This window comes from Trachymyrmex cornetzi, unplaced genomic scaffold (genome assembly GCF_001594075.2).
Source record: "Trachymyrmex cornetzi isolate Tcor2-1 unplaced genomic scaffold, Tcor1.1 scaffold482, whole genome shotgun sequence".
NCBI classification, from domain to species: Eukaryota; Metazoa; Arthropoda; class Insecta; order Hymenoptera; family Formicidae; genus Trachymyrmex; species Trachymyrmex cornetzi.
In genome coordinates this window covers 371,253-392,126 of record NW_017299641.1, presented here as the reverse complement: position 1 = coordinate 392,126, position 20,874 = coordinate 371,253, and the positions used below count along the sequence as shown (strand labels likewise).

Below are 20,874 nucleotides of genomic sequence, written 5' to 3'. Positions count from 1 at the left end.
GAAAACACTTTTTACTTTGTATTTATGTTTTTGAAGTTGTATTTTTACCTTTTGTTTAAGAAATATTGTCTAAAAACAAAGTGGTATCGGTGACCTTCCTCTACATAACATCTGTGTGCAATAAAAAATATACTCATATATATATATATATGTACAGGCATACACACATATATAGACACACGCGCACGCATGTACGCACGCATTACAAGATATTCTAAAATTCGTGACTCAAAATGCTTTAGCGAGAAAGTTTTCGAAAAATTAAGTAAAAAGAGTTATTTATAAATTTTTGTTTTAAGCTATAATTTCTGCAGTATAAGAGTTTAAATATATTTTATTACAGCTTATGTTTATGTACATAGTTACCTGTGAGTATTAGTGAACGCACTGAAGTGCGCGCTCTTCAACGCTCACTAATATCACACGCGCGATTCATAGACATTTAAATCTTTATTATCTCAAAAATTACTGCTTAAAATAAAAATTTACAAATAACTTTCTTACTTAATTTTACGAGAACTATGTTGCTACAGCATTTTGAGTTGCAAATTTTTTTCGAAAATTAATTTCAATTAATTTTATCAATATTTGTATCTCTTCAGTACAACATTTATTTGAAACATTTTTCCGTGTCCATTTTATTTTCCCAGATACTTGACCCATTATATTTGAAATAATTAATAAAACACTGTATATATAAATTTTGCATCAAAACACAAATCTTCGTATACGTTATAAATTACACATTGTTCTTATAATTTTTCTATTACATAATATACTATATATACATATATATGTACATATATATGTATATATCGTATATGTACATATATAACAAATAATGGAAAAATAAAAATGACATCCAAGTTAATAATTACAAAAAAATTTGCATTTTTGTACAATTGAGACATATATTCACATCATAACCACAATAGACAAAACAATGTATTTTTCTATACTCTATAAATATATCTTACTGATCCAAACATCTCCATTGAAAAGATACCGAATTTTCCAGCTGTCAGTTTAAGAGGAATCTTAGATCGATATACAATGAACATTAAGTCTTTTGCATCTTTTGACGATAGGTTGTACCACTTACATTCAAAAACGCCGTACGCTATATTGGTGCTCTGAAATTATATATTTTTTTACATGAATTAACATTAATTATAAATTGTATTAAAAATACTGAATTAACGCGCATAAATTTTACCTCTGCCATAAGTTTTTCAGCTGAATAGCAATATGCGTACAAATGCGTCATCATATAGGTGATATAAGACGAGAGAAAAATTATTCTGACTATAGGTGTTTTCAAATGATCTGTTATCATCTGAAAATAATAAACATTGTAATAGTTGTAAGTGATAAAAGTGCACAATGCAGATCTAACATAATATATTACGCTATATTATTTAATAAATCATTCGTAAATTTAATATTCATTTAATTTAAGCGTTTTATAAAATACCCGCGAAAAAACACATATAAGTAATCTTACATACCGTAAAAATTTGAAAAGCTATAAAACACATTTGTAAAATAGCTAATAATATGTTCATAAATAATAATGAACTGTAGCAGCTGTCGATCGTCTTTGCATTCCTTGAATTTGTAGGTATATTATTCATTTGTCATACGTTAACGATTTATTACTTAGGAGATCTTAACAAATACAAGTCATAAAAAAGTTTTAAGTTCGAATTTTTATTTTGAATCTATCTGAATTTGTATGATTCAATTTTATATTCTCTCTCTCTTTCTCTCTCTCCCCCCCCTCTCTCTCGCTTCTCTTTTTCTTCTTTTCTCTCTCTCTCTCTCTCTCTCTCTCTCTCATGTTTGTACTTAAATATACTATAAATCTGTAATTTCCTTCTTAAAAATACAATATATTTTAAAAGAAAAAAGAAGTAAGCGAATATTTTTGTACACGTAAAGACTATTTTTGCTAACGTATCCAAAAATTAGCTAGATAGAGATTTAAATATAATTTTGTTTAGACCATCAAAATAATTAAGTAGGACTCTCAAGCATAATGAGCAATGCTATAAAAGTTTTTGCAACTGGTTTCAACGTTTTACATAATCATTTAATTTTGATGGCCTGATAAAATTATTTCCAAATCTGTATCTATCTAAATTTTTAGATATTTTAGTAAAACTACTTTTCCGGTGTATGATTACATTATACATCTATATTTCTTTTTATAAAGAAAGAATGCTCTAATTTATTTTTAAATTTGTCTTAAAAATAATTTGCTATCTAATTGTAGGAATGGTTATATAAATATCACATACTATTAATGCACTGGAAATTTTCTAGCATACCTGATGAGATGTTCATGTCGTACAACAATCGCAGCTAAACCTTTCCTAAAGCTCTCTTTTCTCGAGGAAGATATCGAATCGTTAGTTATTTCATTCACTAGATTGTTCAATGTCATCCGTAGATTTGTGAGCTGCGAGCATGTGTGCAGCACAAGTATTGAGACAAAACTGTCGATCGTGTAGATAGCGAGAAGTGAATACATACCGCCGAGAAATTGAATACAATACGTGATTTCGTAAGTCGGACTCTTTTGAATATTATCCATTCGATAGATAAGGGTCCGATAAGGTAGGTGTACAATTTTAATCATTCTGATTATATGAAGACAAAATGACATTATAATTAAGCCCGTTACGGTTGCACAACATCTAAAGGATATGTTTCTGCCATGTCTCGTGGATTTCAGCATGATATTTCGTTCCCAGTTAGTCGTAGTCATCCAATCGGTCATAATCGACATTATTAGCTGCTGAAGTTCTTCCAGTATAAACGTCAATACGAATACATATAAATTATTAAAACCAGCACATTTCTAGCACCATGTACAAAATCACGTAAGAAATCTTAAATTCCTATCTTAAATATTTACTAAATATATTATTTTTTAAAGACGTTAATACATATATGTACCATTGACTTAAAAGAGTAAGTTAATCAAAACATAGTCGAAATTGCCCTTAGATATTAAATTGGAAATAACTAACTGTCTTTTAAACATCGTACTATAAACCGTCTTTTATGTTCGGATTTTGAACATGTATATCTGAGTTTGTATACAAAAAATTATCTGGATATTTTGTATTTAAATAAAGAAGATATACATAGTTTTGACATTTTATATCGCAAACGGTTAAATAAATCTATCTGATATTTACATTGTCACGTAAAATAAACTTACTTTTGCCATGATACCAGGTAACGATCAATTTGCACATTGCCATCAAGCTGGAATTCGTAGAGACAAAATATTCCACCATCCGAGTCATGTTACCCCAAGCACGAATCACATTTATCATTTGCGGTATAAATACGTACAAAAATATGTTACATATGACGATAATGAGTCTTATGCTTGGCCAACGAAAGTCACTTAAAGGCATATGTGGATCGGGCCATACGCCAAATAACCATAGAAATTGGCGAGTTGTGGTAAACATATAATTCAAATCTACAAAATAAAAGTTTTTTAAAAGTCGCTTAAATTAATTAAACTTGTTATATTGATTTATTATATATTAATTTATTACTTTAATCCATCTCTAATACTTTTTCCTCATTTGTTAGAAGTAATTATCTAGTAAATGTAGTTATTAGTGAACGTAGAAGTAACTTATTTTTTATTTTCAATTGTATTGTAGTACTCAAAAGATTTCACTTCACTTATATCTTATTCAATTTGTTAATATAAATTATTATGTAGAACAGAACTAACACTTCTCTAGGTTCGTGTACGTAGCGTAAAATGAGAATAAAGTGGTAAATAATGAATAAAGTGAATAAATATGTATGATTTTACTAAAACAAAACTAAAAATGTTTTATCATAATATTTCTATTTAATATCGCATTATTTTTATATATAATTATGTTCTGTTTAAGCTTTAAATCTCTCTTCAAGATTTCTTCTTTTTAAAATTTTATCGTCACATAAAATTGCTGCTGTAATTATCCTTCGATATTCAAGTTGTTAAAGCTTCGGAGAATTTCTCTCTAGTATAAACTCTTTCACTGGAAACATAGACGAAAAGCGATTTGTGCACAACTGACCATTTGTTTTATGTAATTTGGTTTTATCCAACTTTGCCACTCAAAAACACTGTAAATTTGTATGCAAACTTTTCCCCGAAAACGAAACGTTTTTTGCTAGTGTGCAAAGTTTTATTTCCATTCTCGCGAACTTTCGTGGACCACCAAAGTTTTAACCTTCTAAGAGATAGATCTATAGACTCCTCGCAAAAAATTATGATGCTTTTTTTGCTAATTTTTGTAACAAATTATTGAAGTGATCTTTTTCTTTGATTTACTAAATAATCCTTGATTTTGAAGATGTTATTATATATTTGTCATGCGACCCTACTTCTTTACTCGATAAATAAGGAACATATTAAATGATGAATAGAATATAATTATTGAAATATTTTTTCATACAAATAAAATAAAAAAAAGTAAATTAAGATAATGCGACATGACTAAAGAAATTATTAAAAATATTAAAAATTAAGCATAATTATCAATAATTATGTTTATAATTATATTTTTAAAAGAACATCGCGGTGCATACATTTTTACTATTTTGTGTTGAGATATATTCTACCTTTGTTGGTATTCATTGATGTTCACAACGCAAAAATTATCGTTTGACTGAATCGCTCTCTACGATTATGCTATACCGCCGTGATTTTGCGCTTGCTCAGTATACAAAGGATTCAGCCGCTATTGTCTGCGTGAATACTTGTATAAACTCTTTTTAGAACGATCAATAGTAACATGAGTAACATATAATTACTATATTTTTCATTAAAGAATTGATTACAAACGTTGCTTTTTTAAATACAGCGTTATTTAAAAGATCCAGTCAACACTAGAAGGTAATATAAATAAATAATTTATTTTTTATTGCCTAAAAGCATATATTTGTCCAACATATAGGTATTATAGATACCTAATATGCATATATGTGTGTGTTGTATATACATAAATTTAAAAATTAAAACATTTAATATATACATGTACAATATATATATATATATATATATGTGTGTATACACAATATATATACATATTTCCAAAAAAATTCTTTACCATTTTGCAATTTTTGTAATTTTTTTTAGTTATCCAATAGGCAGAATGTCTAAAATCGACGCATAAGACAACTAAGATATCTTTAAGAGTTCTTTAAGAACATCTTTCTAAGAAACATATCTTAGAGTTATCTTATAGTCCATTTACCCGCTTATTCGGCAATCTTTAGAAATTAATATCTCGTTAACTATTGCAAAAATTGCAAAATTGTAGAAGATTTATCGACCAAGTTTAGTTCAGTCTTCCTGCCTACAAACGGACAAACAGTTTGGGACATCCTATATATATATTCAATTTTTCTTTTATATGAACTTTGCGGAAAACAAGATAAATTATTTCACTTACCGTGTAAACTTGAAAGCTTTTAAAACACAGCTAACAAGCGACTAACATATAACACTGCACTTCACAAACAACTGAGTGTAGTAACTGTCGACTGTTTTTATATATCTTGAAAATTTATTTTTGTACACTAAGTATAAGAATATTCAAGCCTATGACGGTCAAAGCTAGATCATTTTTGGCTAAACAATTCCCAGTGAATTATCTATATCCTATATATGTACATGCATATATATCATATTTTTGTAGTTATTCAAATTATGATATATATGAAATATGATATATATGAAATATGTTATATATGAAATATTATAGGCTTGAATATTCTTATACTTAGTGTTTAATTCTTGTCGGTCCGAATAAAATCTTATTATTGGTTATTTTTATACATTTCTTATTCTTATCTTTTATTTATTTATTTATTATTATAATTTTAATGTTTAAATCTTAAAAAAAGGTTCAATGTAGGATTTTTGAAGTAAACTAATATATCTAATATTCTTGGGGCGCCGAGTGGCTCGCCGCTCAGTGCGATTGACTCGTGATCTGTAGATCCGGATTCGATCCCACTTGTGCCCCATATACGCAATTTTTTGCGTTTGTTTGGATGCGGCGTTAAATTGTAGATTCCCTCGAGTGTTGGCAAACTCTAAGGAATAAGACTGCAAACTACCAAATTGCAAAAACATAAGCGAGCCTTTGCTCCCCGAAGAGGGATTAAGAAAACAACAGATGTAAAATATCTGATATTCTCATTTTTGACAATTTTTCAATATTTACGTCACTTCTGACCATACAATTTTCATTTGACACTTTCTATTTTTTTCATATTCTCCGAGATATTCGATCCATTATGTTTGAAATAAGATATCTTATATATATAGCAAATCTTCTTACACAATATTTTATATACATATATACAGAGTGTTCCGTAAGTTTTGACCAATCGTTTTTGTGTAGATAGACTAAACTGAGTCGAAAAGTTTTCTACCATTTTGCAATTTCCGCAATAGTAAACAAGATATTAATTACTAAAAATTACTGAATATTGGTCTTTAATAATTTTTTACTCAAATACTATCAACTTTACAGAAAAACTGCAAGAGACAAAAATCATTTATTTTCTTCTCATAGAACTCTAAGAATATTTTCAGAATTTTGTATTAACTTTTTAGTACTGCATTTTCTTACATGAGAAAATACGATATTAAAAAATTATTTAAAAATTTTAAAAAAATTTTCAGAACTTTATAAGAAGAAAATAAACAATTTTTGTCTCTTGCTGTTTTTCTGTTGATAGTATTTGAATAAAAAATTATTGAAAATCAATATTCAGTGATTTTTAGTAATTAATATCTTGTTAACTATTGCGAAAATTGCAAAATGGTAAAAAACTTTTCGATTCAGTTTAGTTCGCCTATTTACACAAAAGCGATTGATCATCTCAATGCATGTGGTCATAATCATCTCAATATAGTTAGTAGTGAATGTAAAAGTTACTTATTTTTTTATTTTCGATTATATTGTAGCATTTATAAAACATTTCACTTCATTTATATTATTTCTTATATAATTTAATACCTCTTATAGATTGCACTAAATAAAATTTAATATTTTATTCAAAAACTATGATATTCTTATATATATTTTAACCGAATTCGGTGTTAAAATCCTTCTAATACATCATAATTTTTTTTATTTACGGAAAAGAGTTCAATTTTGCAGTATTTATAAAGCCATTTATGACCTGATTTTTAATACAAGTTAATGTAAAAGAGAAAAAGGTAGTTTAACGCGATAATGCTAGCTAATAAATAAATAATTTATATTTGCTGCACAAAAACGTGTACGATATATTTGCCGGACAAGAATTACATTATAGATATCTCATATGTATACAATAGTACATACATAAACTTAAAAAGTAAATCATTTAATATACAATATACAGGATGAATCTGGTAATACAATATACAGAGCTCTGATAAAAAGTTAATCACATTTTTTTCGAAAACGATTAGAGATAAGGGGAAAGAATCATCTATTATCATAAATCATAATTGTAGGATAAAGGAACATATTTTGATAATCTTGAATAACCTTGAATGTCCTTGGTGTTTGTACTAATAATAAAAAAGATTTTTTTGATAGAAAAAGGTATTTTTTAGTCATTCTATTGATAGTACTTAATGAGGAGAAAATCTTCGTACTAGAGTATTTCTTCGAAAACTATTATTTTCGGGATAAACTATTAGTATCGATAGTATCAATAGAATGACTAAAAACTTTCCATTCAACCCCTTTCCATTCAAAATAAATCTTTTTTATTGAAAAAAATATGGTGAATTTTTTATGAGATTCACCATGAGTATACATATACAAGAAGACTTTTTGGGACATTCTGTATATATATTCAATATTTTTACATAAACTTTATGAAAAACAAAATAAATCATTTTACTTACCATGTAAAGGAAGATGCTCACGATATAGAAGGATTTCTGCCTTAGAAATGGGACCTCGAAACCCATAAATTCATTTAGAATATGATGAAATCTATCGCCTAATACCAAATTCTACTTTTTTATCGACAAGGAAAGTTGAAAAAAATCATGTTTGAAGTTTTACCGAAGTGACGACCGGGGCTCAGGCCCCCCCACCGGCCCCCCCCCCCCTCCCCCACTCTTACTGCCTCGCTAGCTCTCTGCCTCTCTCGCCATCGCATCGACATTTCGAAACATGATTTTTTTCAACTTTCCTTGCCGATAAAAAAGTGGAATTTGATATTGGGCGATAGATTTTATCAGACTCTAAATGAATTTATGGGTTTCCATCTCTAAGGCAGAAATTCTTCAATATCGTGGGCATCCTCCTTTGAAAGCTTTAAACTGTAAACTTGAAGTCACTAAAAAATAAAAGGCGGCTAACATATGTGCAGATAACACTGAATTATAGCAACTGATTGTTTTTATATATTTTGAAAATTTACACATTGCTTATTCTTTTTTATTTATTTATTATCATAATTTTAAATTTAATTTTTTATTTATTTATTATTATAATTTGAAATCTTAAGAAAAGGTTTTTTAATATTTTTAAAGTAAGCCGGTATATCTGATGTTCTTATTGTCTATATTTAATAGTGAATTCGATTGCACGCTCTAGTGTGCACTGTGATACATATATTATTATACTCTGTACAAAAATGTACTCTAATTTAATCTTAATGTAAAAGTGAATTGCTATTTTGTATTATAGAATATATATAAGCTTTTCATTTTAATTAGCGATGTAAGATTTAATTATTATAAACTATTATGTTTGAGATGAACAAGAATTATTTAATTACTGAATGGAGTTCTATGTTATTGCAATACAATAAAAAATTGATAATTCTTGTCTTCATAATATTTTATTTTAGAATATAAATGTTTCGTTAAATTCTTATGATTAAATTGCTGAACGATGGCAGAATAATTAAACTTATATCGAATAACAGTTAGACTTACTGCGCAGAAATTTTTCTAATTCAAAAGTTATGACCATATAAATCCGTTTATTCCGTTATTTAAAAACTGATGTCATAGTCAGTAATGTGAAATCCATTTGTTATCATTTTTTCAGTATCACTTTCTCTAATTTTTCAATGTTATCAATGCAGATAAGTATCCCATTGCCGTTTTAATAGCCTAAATAGAATACAGAATATAAATATAATTTTACACATACTTTTTTTTAAATACAATTTTATATATAATCATGATGAACAATAGAAATAAAATGTATACGTAATAAAAAATGTATTTACATATACATATATATATAGATATATATATGTATGTACACATATATAATTTATGTATGTAATATTTATTACAAAATTTATTATTAGAAGAGTAATTTCTTCGCGGGATTGTAACAATTAACTCAGTTTTTATTGCATGCATTGTAATTTCCGATAAACTTGCGAATGTTAATTGCGTTAATTTCTCATTTGGACGCTCGAGACTATATTAAGTATTTTTTGTTAAAACTTTTCGTAATTATGTACTGAGGATGGTCAAATATTGACCGAAACGTCTATGTTTTATAATTTTAAATATACAATTTTAGCAAATTACATCTAGCGTTGTGGCTGTATGCTCTTTATTGTTTATATTAATATTTATATATATGTAAATTATATATTCATATGTATACATATATATATATTTAATATTTATACATAGATTTTTACATAAAAATATAAAGGAGGGAGTGTAAAAATGGCCAAAATTGGCCCTGAATGAACACCTTTAAAACCTGTGCAGTTGTACAAAAAAGTAAATTGTAAAAAATCTGTTTGTAACTAAGAAGACTACATCACGAGATTTGTAATTGTAAAAAAATTTTCTATTAGGTATTATTACTGATGATGGTCAAAAATAGTGACCGAAACGTTTAATTTCACGGTTTAATGTAATTGAATAAATTGACTTTCGCAAATATTATCTGGCGTTGTATGCTCTATTTTGATTGTGTTTATAATTTCAAGCCACTTTTTTAATTTTATTTAAAAACTATTAAGGTAGTGATATGACAAAAAACCAATATTTACGAGATATTTTATACTTTATTCTAGCACATATTGACATAAAATATTAAATAACTCGTAAACTATTAACTTTTTAATAATCGTACTTTAATACTTTTATGAACAGAATAATGAGATGAATCAGTTGGTGTAAAGAAAACACATCGTTGCTTTAAAAAAATATGTATGCAAAATGGATAATTTTCTAAATAAGCAACAATAATTTTCTTTCCACCACCTGATTCATCTCATTATTCTGTTTATAAAAGTATTAAAGTACGATTATCAAAAAGTTAATAGTTTACGAGTTATTTAATATTTTATGTCAATATGTGCCAGAATAAAGTGTAAAATATCTCGTAAACTATTGGTTTTTTGAACTACCTTAATACTTTTACATGCAGAATAATTAGAGGAATCATATTGTGTAAAAAACTCATATAATTCCATTTAAAAAGGTGGAGGTGCCCCTTTGTATATATATGTAGATCTTCCTAGTATTCTTATATTTCATGATCCAACTTGTGTTAGATGTAAATAAACCATTAATTGTGAAATCTATTGTTTATTAGAAACAAAATGAATTTCTTTGCAGAGCATTTAAACGATCTATTTTATTATTTTTGGAAGGTTTCCCAAGCTTTCCTGGATAAATAAACATTTTTTCATGAATGTACGAACTTCCAAAATAACAACATGGTTTTAAAGGTGTCTATTCAGGGCCAATTTTGGCCATTTTTACACTCCCTCCTTTATGCAATTATTACATTGTTTTTTTTTTATAAAATAAAAATAAGGATGCTTTTGGGGATTGTAAATTGGTCACCCTGTATATATCAAAACAAAAAAAATAAAAATAATATTCAATTTACATATATAATAAATATAAAAACATTTGCATTTTTATGCAGACATATTTACAGACTCACATCATAATCACATATAGAGAGAAAATAATATAGCGCTTTCTATATTCTATTTCTACATATATGTATTTAGATACATCTTACTATTCCAAACATCTCTAATGAAAAGATCCCGAATTTTCCAGCTGTCAATTTAAGAGGAATTGTAGATCGATATACAATCAACATTAAGTCTTTTGCGTTTTTCGATGGTATACCATACCACTCGCATTCATATACTCCGTACGCCATGTTGGTGCTCTGAAAATTTTGATTTTTTTGCATAAGTTGCATTAACGTACATAATTGCTTTACCTCTGCAATAAGTTTTTCAGCTGAGTAGCAATATGTATAGAAGTGCGTCAACATAAATGTTATATAAAACAAGAGAAAAAGCATTCGAACAATAGGTATTGTCGAATTATCTGTTATCATCTGAAAATAATAGTATATTTTAATAGTTGCACGTGAAAGTACGCAGTGCAAATTTGACACAGTATATTATGCTATTCTTTAATGAAAAGATATCATTGGTAAATTCAGTATTTATTCAATTTAATCACTATAAAATACACGAAAAAGAACACGCATATAAATAATCTCACGTACCGTGAAAATCTGAAAAGCTATGAAACACATTTGAAGAGTAGTCAAAAATAGATTCATAAACAATACTGAGCTGTAGCAACCGTCAATCGTTTTTGCGTTCCTTGAAAATTTTTACATTATTCACTTGTTATATGTATACGTGTTAACATCTAATTATTTAAATCTCAATGTACAAATCTTGAAAAAGTTTTAGTTTGAATTTTTATGTATTTAAATTTATATATATTATTAAATTATCCAAATCAGTACATGATATTGAAAAATATATTTTAATATTTATTTAATATTTTTACATTAAATAAATATTAAAAAATATTTTTTGCTAATTAGAATATTATTTAATATATCATGAAATTATATATTTTATGTCACATTTGTATTTAAATCTCCCTTATGGATCTCTAATTTCCTTCCGCCGCTCAAAGCATCATATTTTAAAACAAATAAGAACAAGTAAACAAATATTTTTATACATACATGGAAAGAATTTTCTGATGTTTGATTTGCTCTAAAAATTTAGCTGAACACGAATATGAAAATAATTTTATTAGATCGTCAAAATGATATATAAGAATCTCAAGCATAATGAGCAACGCTGTATAAAGTTTTGACATTCTTGTAATCAGTTTCGACGTCCTACGTAATTATTTTGATGGTCTAACAAAATTATTTTTAAACCTGTATATAGCTAAATTCTTACAATTAGATACATCAGTAAAAGTCTGATTTCCGTGTTTAATTATATTATATATGATTCATCTTGTACATAATAAAGATTCGCTCGAATTCATTTAAAGTAATAAAAATAATTTGCCATTTAATTGCAGGAATGCGTATAAATACTTCATACTAGTGATGTACTGGAAATTTTCTAACATACCTGATGAGATGTTCATGTCGTACTACAATTGCAGCTAAATCTTTTTTAAATCTCTCTTTTCTTGAGGAAGATATAGAGTTATTAGCTAATTCGTTCACCAGATTGTTTATTGTTAACCTCAGATTTATGAGTTGCGAGCATACGTGCAGCACAAGTACCGAGACAAAACTATCGATCATATAGTTAGCAAGGATTGTATATATACCGCCGAAAATTTGAATAACATAGGTGATTTCGTAGTTCGGACTCTCTTGAATGATTTCTAATCGATAGATAAGGTTCCGTTGAGGTTGGTGTATATTTTTAAAAAACCTCAACATATGAAAAGACATTGAAAATGTCAGCAAGCCCAATGTAGACATACAACATCTAAAGGACAAATTTCTGCCATGTCCCGCGATTTTCAACATGATATTTCGTTCCCAGTTAGTTGTTGAAGTCATCCAATCAGTCATAATTGACGCTATCAGCGGCTGGAGTGCTTCCAAAATGAATATCAATATGAATATAAATTATTAAAACAAGTAAGTTTCTAGACAGCGCCATGTTCAAAATCGAAGCATAAGACATCTTAAACACACCGTTAAAAGTAACTTTTAGAACGACTTCGACTAAATTCTCGAATTAATTTAATTGCCAGTTATACGGCTTTTCCCGCAGATTTGGTAAAAACTAAATCTCTAATATATTGGGTATGGGAATAAGTTTCCACCCTTTTTTAATGAAAAAGATGTATTTATTTAAACAAAACAATACAAAGCAAGTTCATTCAAAGTATGCTCCATCAGAAGCGACAACTTTCCCCCACCTTTCAGGTAATAAACAGATTCCTCGAAGGAAGAAATCTGGTTCTTTTGAAGCGATCCATTTATCAAGCTATTTTTTTATATCTTCATAAGAATTGAATCGCTCTCCAGAAAGGGCCGACAGCATGGACCGGAACAAATGGAAATCTGAAGGAGCCGATGAATACGGCGGGTGGGGCAGAATTTCTCACTTTACTGCTTCCAAATATTTCTTGACCGATTTTGCAACGTGTGACATAGCGTTGTCACGTAGCAGAATCAGCTTATCGTGCCTATTGTCCCATTCCTATTGTTTTTGTTTCAAAGCTTAGTTCAAACAAATCGCTTCGAACGAATATCAACTACTGGGCTCAAAAGCTTGAACACACACCTTTCAAATACATGTATTGCCGTTTTATCAAACACACAAGCAGTGCTACTAACGACATCTCTCTAATGAGCGGAAACTTATTCCCATACTTAATACAATTTCTTTATATATTCTTAAATTATCCAAATGCTTTATATAACATTTCTTTTTTCGATATAATAGGCATAATTGATTAATTAACTTAATAATTTTATTTGTACTTAATAGTGTTGATTTTCTTTTTGGATGATTGTTTTGAGAAATGGGAGATATAATATCTAGTTATTTTTTAAGGTTTTGGGAATGGTTAAATACAAAAATGAGAATGAAAAATTAGTGGATCAAAATGTCGGATCCAAAAAATAAAATATACTAAATAAAATTATTTTTTGTGTAAATTTTTTCTATAAAGGAATCAATTTAAAAGACAAATACGGTCAGACTTAAATACTATATAAAAATGTAAGATGACAGTTTTTAAGTAAATACTTAATTTATTATAATTTATTGTAATTAATTTTTTTTTAAATTATTCATTGGCAACAAAGTATATATTGGTAGAAGTTATACAGAAGTATTTAAAGGTTTTTTTTTTCGCACCTATAAATTCAGCAATATATAGAGTTTCCTTATCAATACTATTTATATATTATATATTATTTATATATTATTAATTATTATATAATCAATATTAATTATATTTCTTATTATTGAAATTCAAATGGCATAAAGGTTACCCCCATTTATACATCAATAATGTATAATTAACAATTTCTTTCAAAACTTGTTATATTTAAACTAAATACGTAACTTAAATATATATCTAAATTTTTAAATATTATGTACTATTAACCCGAAAGGATAAATTTATCGATCGAAATCGCTCTTACACATTAAATAGGAAATAGGGCTGTCCTTTACATCGTATTATAAGATCATGTCTTATGACCTGATTTTAGACATGCATGTCTAAGTTTCTACATAGAATATTGCCTACATTTTCGTATTTATTGTTATTAATAAATAAGTATTTAAATAAGGAGGATTCAGCTTTGACACTTTATATAAAAAACGGAAAAATAAATCTATCCGACATTGTCGCGTGAAGTGAACTTACTCTTGCCATGATACCAGGTAACGATCAGTTTGCATACTGCCATCAAGCTAAGATTAGCGGAGACAAAATTTTCCACCATTCGCGTCATATTACCCCAAGCACGAATCACATTCATCATTTGCGGCGCGGATACGTACAAACTTATATTACATACGATGATAATGAATCGTATGTTTGGCCAACGAAAGTCATTCAAAGACATATGTGGATCGGGCCATATGCCAAATACCCATAGCCACTGGCGAGTCAGAGTAAACATATAATTCAAATCTGTAAATTGAAATATTTGGAAAAACATCATTACTTAATTTAGAATATACATTAATTTGTCACTTTACTTTCAAATTTTGTTTCTCATTTGTTAGAAGTAATCATCTCATTGTAGTTAGTGGTGAATATAGAAGTTACTTATTTTTTTATTTTTGATTGTATTATAACACTTATGAAGGAATTCACTTCATTTATATTATTTCTTATATAATTCGTTATTATAGATTACACTAAACAAAATTTAATATTTGATTCGGAGATCAGGCCATGGTATTTTTATATATATTTTAATGTTCTGAAACCGAATCCGATGTCAAAATTGTTGTATCACGTCATATTCTTTTTTTGAGGGTAAGTTCAATTGTCCAGTATTTGTAAAACTATTTATGGCCTGATTTTTCATATGCGAGCTAAGGTAAAAGAGGGAAAAGAAATTCAATAATAATGTACAAGCTGATAGATTAAAAACACTGAAAAATCGAGCTATTTTTTATCGATATAGAAAAAAAATCACTTGATGGAGCAATTTGAACATCGGATCCAGTTTCAAAACGTCAAAGTACATACCATGGTATACATATAAGAATTCCATGGTCTAGTATCTGAATTAAAAAAATTTTGTTGCTTCTATGTTATTATAGAACAAAGCTAACACTTCTCTAAACTCGTGTACATAATGTGTAAAATAAAAATTAAAATAATAAATAATGAATAAATTGAGTATATGATATTCTACTAAAATTAAGCTAAAAATATATTTTGATTAAAATGCTTCTTTTCAATATCACACTATTTTTACACGGTTATATTGTCTAAGTTTTACATCTCTCTTCGCGATATCTTCTTGCAAAATTTTATCGTTATTTAAAGTTGTTGCTGTAATTATACTTCGATTTTGAAGTTGTCAAAACTTTGGAAAATTTCTTTTTAGTATAAACTCTCTCTCTGGAAATAAAAGACGGTTTGTGATCAACTGACGTTTGTTTCACGTAACTTGATTTCATCCAACTTTGCAATATAAAAACACTGTATATCTGCAGGAAAACTTCTTATTGAAAACGAAACGTTTTTTGCTAGTATGCAAAGCTTTATTTCCATTCTCGCAAACTTTCGTGGATCACTAAAGTTTTAACCTTCTATAAGAAATTTATAGACTCCTTGTAAAAAACTATGCTTTTTGCGATTTTTCGTAACGAACTATTAAAGCCATTTCTTTCTTTGGTTTAATAAACAATCCTTGATTTTGAAAATGTCATTATATGTTTATATAAGTAATTATATTTTTAATAGAACTTGCAGTGCACACATTGTTACTATTTTGTTTCGAGATATGTTCTACCTTTGTTGACGTTCATTGATGTTCACAGCGTAAAAATAATCGTTTGACTGAATCGCTCTCTGCGATTGTACCAAACCGCCTTGATTTTCAGTACACCGCGCTTGCTCAGTATACAAAGGTTTTCAACGGTTACTATCTGTGTGAATACTTTGTATAAACTCTTTTGTGTGTAGAACAATCGATAGTAACACGAGTAACATATAATTATCATATTTTTCATTACTGAATTGAAGATTATGGGTATTGCTTTACTTTTTGATAGAATTAATTACTTTATAACGATGAAAAGTAATAAATAAATAATTTATTTTGTTGCCAAAAACATATATATTTATCCAGTAAAAATTATATTACAAGTATCTAATATGTATAAATCTGTTAACATATAGTATATAGAAAATAAATAATAATAAAGTACGCGCATTTAATTTATTATTTAAACATTATACTTTCTAATCCATCATTGTTAGCAGTACAGATAGGTATCCCATTGACGTTTTCACCGTCTATGTAAAATAAAAATATAATATAAATTTTTAATTTTTTATGGATGATTATAATTATATTATTCTTATACAAGAATATTAATACATTATATAATACATAAAAGAGAAAGTACAATATTCATGCAGAGAGTGATAAAACATCTTATATTATTATATTTGGCCTCTTAATTCTCCTTTATTGCAAATATAAAATTTTTATCTTTCATCTGCAATCTAAGTCTTTAAATTTCAGTGCAGATTTTTATGTTGTTATGGTTTATATAAAAATATGAAAAAAAATTTTGCATACTTTTGAAAGTTTTAACAACAAATTTTTATCATCAGAAATCTAATTATATTTTATTTATCTTTTATAGATTTAAATTTATTTATTAGAATTTTCAATAAAAAATTGACTATGTTTTCAAAATCGCACATTGCCGGCGAAGTTAAAAAAGTTATCTTCAGAGCTTATTTATTTAATATTGTCGGAAGGGAATATTTTTAATTTTAAAATAAAATATAATTTATTTTGCCAAACCGCGAAAAAAAAAGTTTTATTGAAAATCAATGTTTATGATCGTATTTTGTCACTCTTTCTACAAGTAAAAAATGAGATTTTTTGTTGTGAAACAATATATTTTTCTTCTTAAATGTCTTACTGTTCCGAACATTTCTAATGAAAAAATTCCAAATTTTCCAGCTGTCAGTTTAAGCGGAATTGTAGATCGATATATCATAAACAATAAATTCTTCGCATCTCTTGGTGGTATATCGTACCATTTGCATTCATACACGCCATTCGCCATATTTGTGCTCTGAAAATTACATCTTTGTTTCGCTTAGGAAAATCACCTTTGGTACATAAATAATAATTATTTTACCTCCGTTGAAAGTTTTTCAGCTGAATAACAGTAAAAATACAAATGCGTCAATATAAGAGAGAAGTAAAACGAGAGGAAGGCTATTTTGATAATAGGTATACCCAAATGACTTGTTACTATCTGAAAATAATACATAGATTTTTCTCGATCTAATGATTATTTATAAATCAACCGTATTGTCAAATTTTTATCTTATATATTTCCATTTTAGCAAAATAGATTATATATATATATATATTCAATTTTTATTTTGCATAAACTTTGTGAAAAAAGAGTAAATTATCTCTCTTACCGTGAAAACTTGAAAGCTTTCAAAACACAGCTGAAAAGTAGCGGCTAACATGTGTATGAATAACACTGCGCTATAACATTCATCGACTGTGTTTGCATTCCTTGAATTCATACATTTTATATTAGTACGATTTGTTATAATTATTTTGATATACAAAATTTTAGTTTATTATAGATTAAAAAATATTTAATATAGAACCACAGTTTTTAAAATGGAGTGGTATTTTACATTTATTCTAGTCCTCATTTAAATCTAATAATCTTAAAATATTAAAATGTTTAAAATTTTAAACCATATTTTGTATGTGTCTTTTAAAAAATGTCTTAATCTATGAATACTTTTTGTTTTATATATAAGGGCATCGTATTATAAATATGAAAGATTGATTTCTATTTTAAAATATCTTATAAATAAATGATTTTAACCCGGCGTCATTGTGGTGCTAAAATGTTACACGGACGTTGAGGTGGATCATGATAACCTGAATATTTTTTTGGTCTATTCTCACAATGTCAACAATAGTTTTAGAAAGTCTTAGCTCCAGTTACAGGGCGGTTAGTTAAAATCTACGAAGTATGTAAGAAAATATAGATGTTTAAAAATGTCTCGGGTCATTATGACCCAGCCACAATAACGTCGGGTTAAATATTTTATTTCACTGTTAAATAATTGTTTGAAATTTTTCGGCATACCTGATAAGATGTTCGTGACGCATAGTAATCGCAATTAGGCCTTTTTTAAATATCGAGGAAGATATAGATCCTTTGGCTAGCTCGTTGACCAGATTGTTGAGTGCCATTCGTAGATTTATCAACTGTGCGCATATGTGTAACACAAGTATCGAGATAAAAGTGTCTATGGTACAGTTGATCATAGCCGAGTAAAAGCCGCCAGAAAGTTGAGTGAAAAATGTGATTTCGTAATTCGGAGTATTTTGAGTGTTGTAAGGATAAGAAAATCGATACACGAGATTCCTTTGAGGTTGATGCACACTTCGATAGAATTTCAGGAGGTTGAGACATATGTAAAACGTGACTGTACCCGTCATGGTTATAAAACATCTAACAGATAAGGTTCTGCCACGTTTCGCTATATTTAACATTGTATTTCGTTCCCGGTTGTTTGTCGAAGTCATCCAATCAGTCATGATCGATATCATCAGCGTTCGAAGTGCTTTCGAATTAAACACGATATATCAATAAACATGATATGCAAATGATTAAAAAATGGCACGTACGGGAAAGCCGTTTTTATACGAATAAAACAGTTACAATATTGATTTTAGAGTTATGAATAACGAATCTCCACATTCTTAAATAAAAATATCGATAACAATTTACTTTCGAAATGATAACTTACTTTCACCGTGATACCAAGTACCGACTAACTTGCACAGTGCCATTAAACTGAAGTTTGCGGAGGCGACGTATTCCACCATCCGAGCCACGTTACCCCAAGCAAGTATCATGTTCGTTAGTTGCGGCATGATCACGTAAAAACTCAGGATACACGCAACGATCATGAATCTTATGTTTAGCCGGTTGAAATCACTCACAAATGGATCGGGCCATACGCCTAATATCCGTAAACATTGGCGACTCATCGCAAAGGCGTAATTTATATCTAACCAAATCAAATTTCGTCAAATTAAAGGAATATTTCTATTTATTATTAACTTAGAAGAAACATTATTATTTTGTGTATTTTTAAAATTTTGTTTTTCTGACTTGCTAATAAGTATCACTATAATATTTCACGAATGTACGGAAAGAAGTTTTACTGAAGTGTCTAAAAATGTAGTTAGATCTGAAAATAATTTCATTGGATCATCAAAATAATTATATACGTAGAATGCTTAAGCTTTGATGACAATGCTGCAAAAGATTTAACATTCTAGCAGTCAGTTTGTACGTCACACATAATTATTTTGATGGTCTAAATAAAATTATTTTCAGTATTTAGCTAAATTTTTAAATACTTCTCAGCAAAATAATTCTTTTTGTTACGTTTTTAAATTATAGGTATCACAGTTAAAATTTACTTTATATGTATTATTTTTTATAATTTGGTATTGAATATTGTAAGTTTTTTTCAATCGTAATATTTTTTTTGACTTCCTCAGAGGAAATATTAATAATGAGAGGTGAATAATGGATGATGTAAAAAAATATTATTTATCATTTTTCTAAAAAGCTGAAACTTCAAAGTATTCTCTTAGTAGTTTATAACTCTCTTTAAAAAAAAATCTTCTATAAAATGATTAATTCTGACAAAAAATTTCTATTTTAATTGTATTTCGTTTTTCTAAGAACTAAAGTTTCCGAACCCTTTGTCTACAGAGGGAAATCAGAAATAAATCGTGCACATATCACCAGAATTAACCGTTCAATTTATACATCGTTCAATTTTACCACTCAAAAACACTTTGGGACAATCTATATGTCGAGAAAGCAAGCATTTGCTAGCATAGAAAGTTTTATACCTGATGGTTCTCGCAAACTTTCGTAGAACATAAAGTTCCGAACTTCTATGACAGATGTATAGTCGCCTTGAAAAAAATTATGATTCTCGTGGATTTTTGCGGCAAATTGTTAAAAGCGAATTATTCCCTTTATCTTCCCCTTCCCCTTTATTTATGAGTGACAGTTAGTTATGTAACTGTTATTATATGTTTATTAAGCATCTTTTACTAAAAAATCATTTCATAGCCAACATATTAAAGTAACAAATAGGATATATAACACTTCAAGAGTAGAAATATCTTTGCAATATTAAGAAAATAGAAATAAATTGTAACGTCTAACAATGATTAATATTAATATTGATTAAAATTAGAAAAATATTGGAAACTGAAAATTATTATCAGCGTGAATAGTAATATTTCACATGAA

At 27.7% G+C, this 20,874-nt stretch overlaps 2 protein-coding genes across 2 annotated transcripts in view; both read right to left on the bottom strand.

The window, feature by feature from the left end:
• The window catches only part of LOC108765268 (putative odorant receptor 19b), a 4,315-nt gene extending 1,077 nt beyond the window's left edge, over positions 1-3,238 (bottom strand). The window contains exons 1-3 of the mRNA XM_018513891.1: positions 3,230-3,238; positions 1,217-1,336; positions 978-1,133 (exon numbers count right to left, since the gene is read on the bottom strand). Of these exons, the coding sequence (XP_018369393.1) occupies positions 978-1,133; positions 1,217-1,336; positions 3,230-3,238 (285 nt within the window). The remainder of the gene's footprint in view (positions 1-977; positions 1,134-1,216; positions 1,337-3,229) is intronic.
• Positions 3,239-9,109: 5,871 nt separating this feature from the next.
• On the bottom strand, positions 9,110-19,421 carry LOC108765227 (uncharacterized). The gene is made up of 12 exons (XM_018513821.1): positions 19,343-19,421; positions 18,676-19,156; positions 17,984-18,083; positions 17,692-17,811; positions 17,470-17,625; positions 16,777-16,828; positions 14,714-14,983; positions 12,442-12,703; positions 11,562-11,661; positions 11,268-11,387; positions 11,058-11,213; positions 9,110-9,163 (listed from the first exon to the last, which is right to left on the bottom strand). Exons 1-12 carry the CDS (start codon positions 19,419-19,421, stop codon positions 9,110-9,112), a joined length of 1,950 nt encoding a protein of 649 aa, XP_018369323.1.
• Between the last annotated feature and the right edge of the window lie 1,453 nt (positions 19,422-20,874).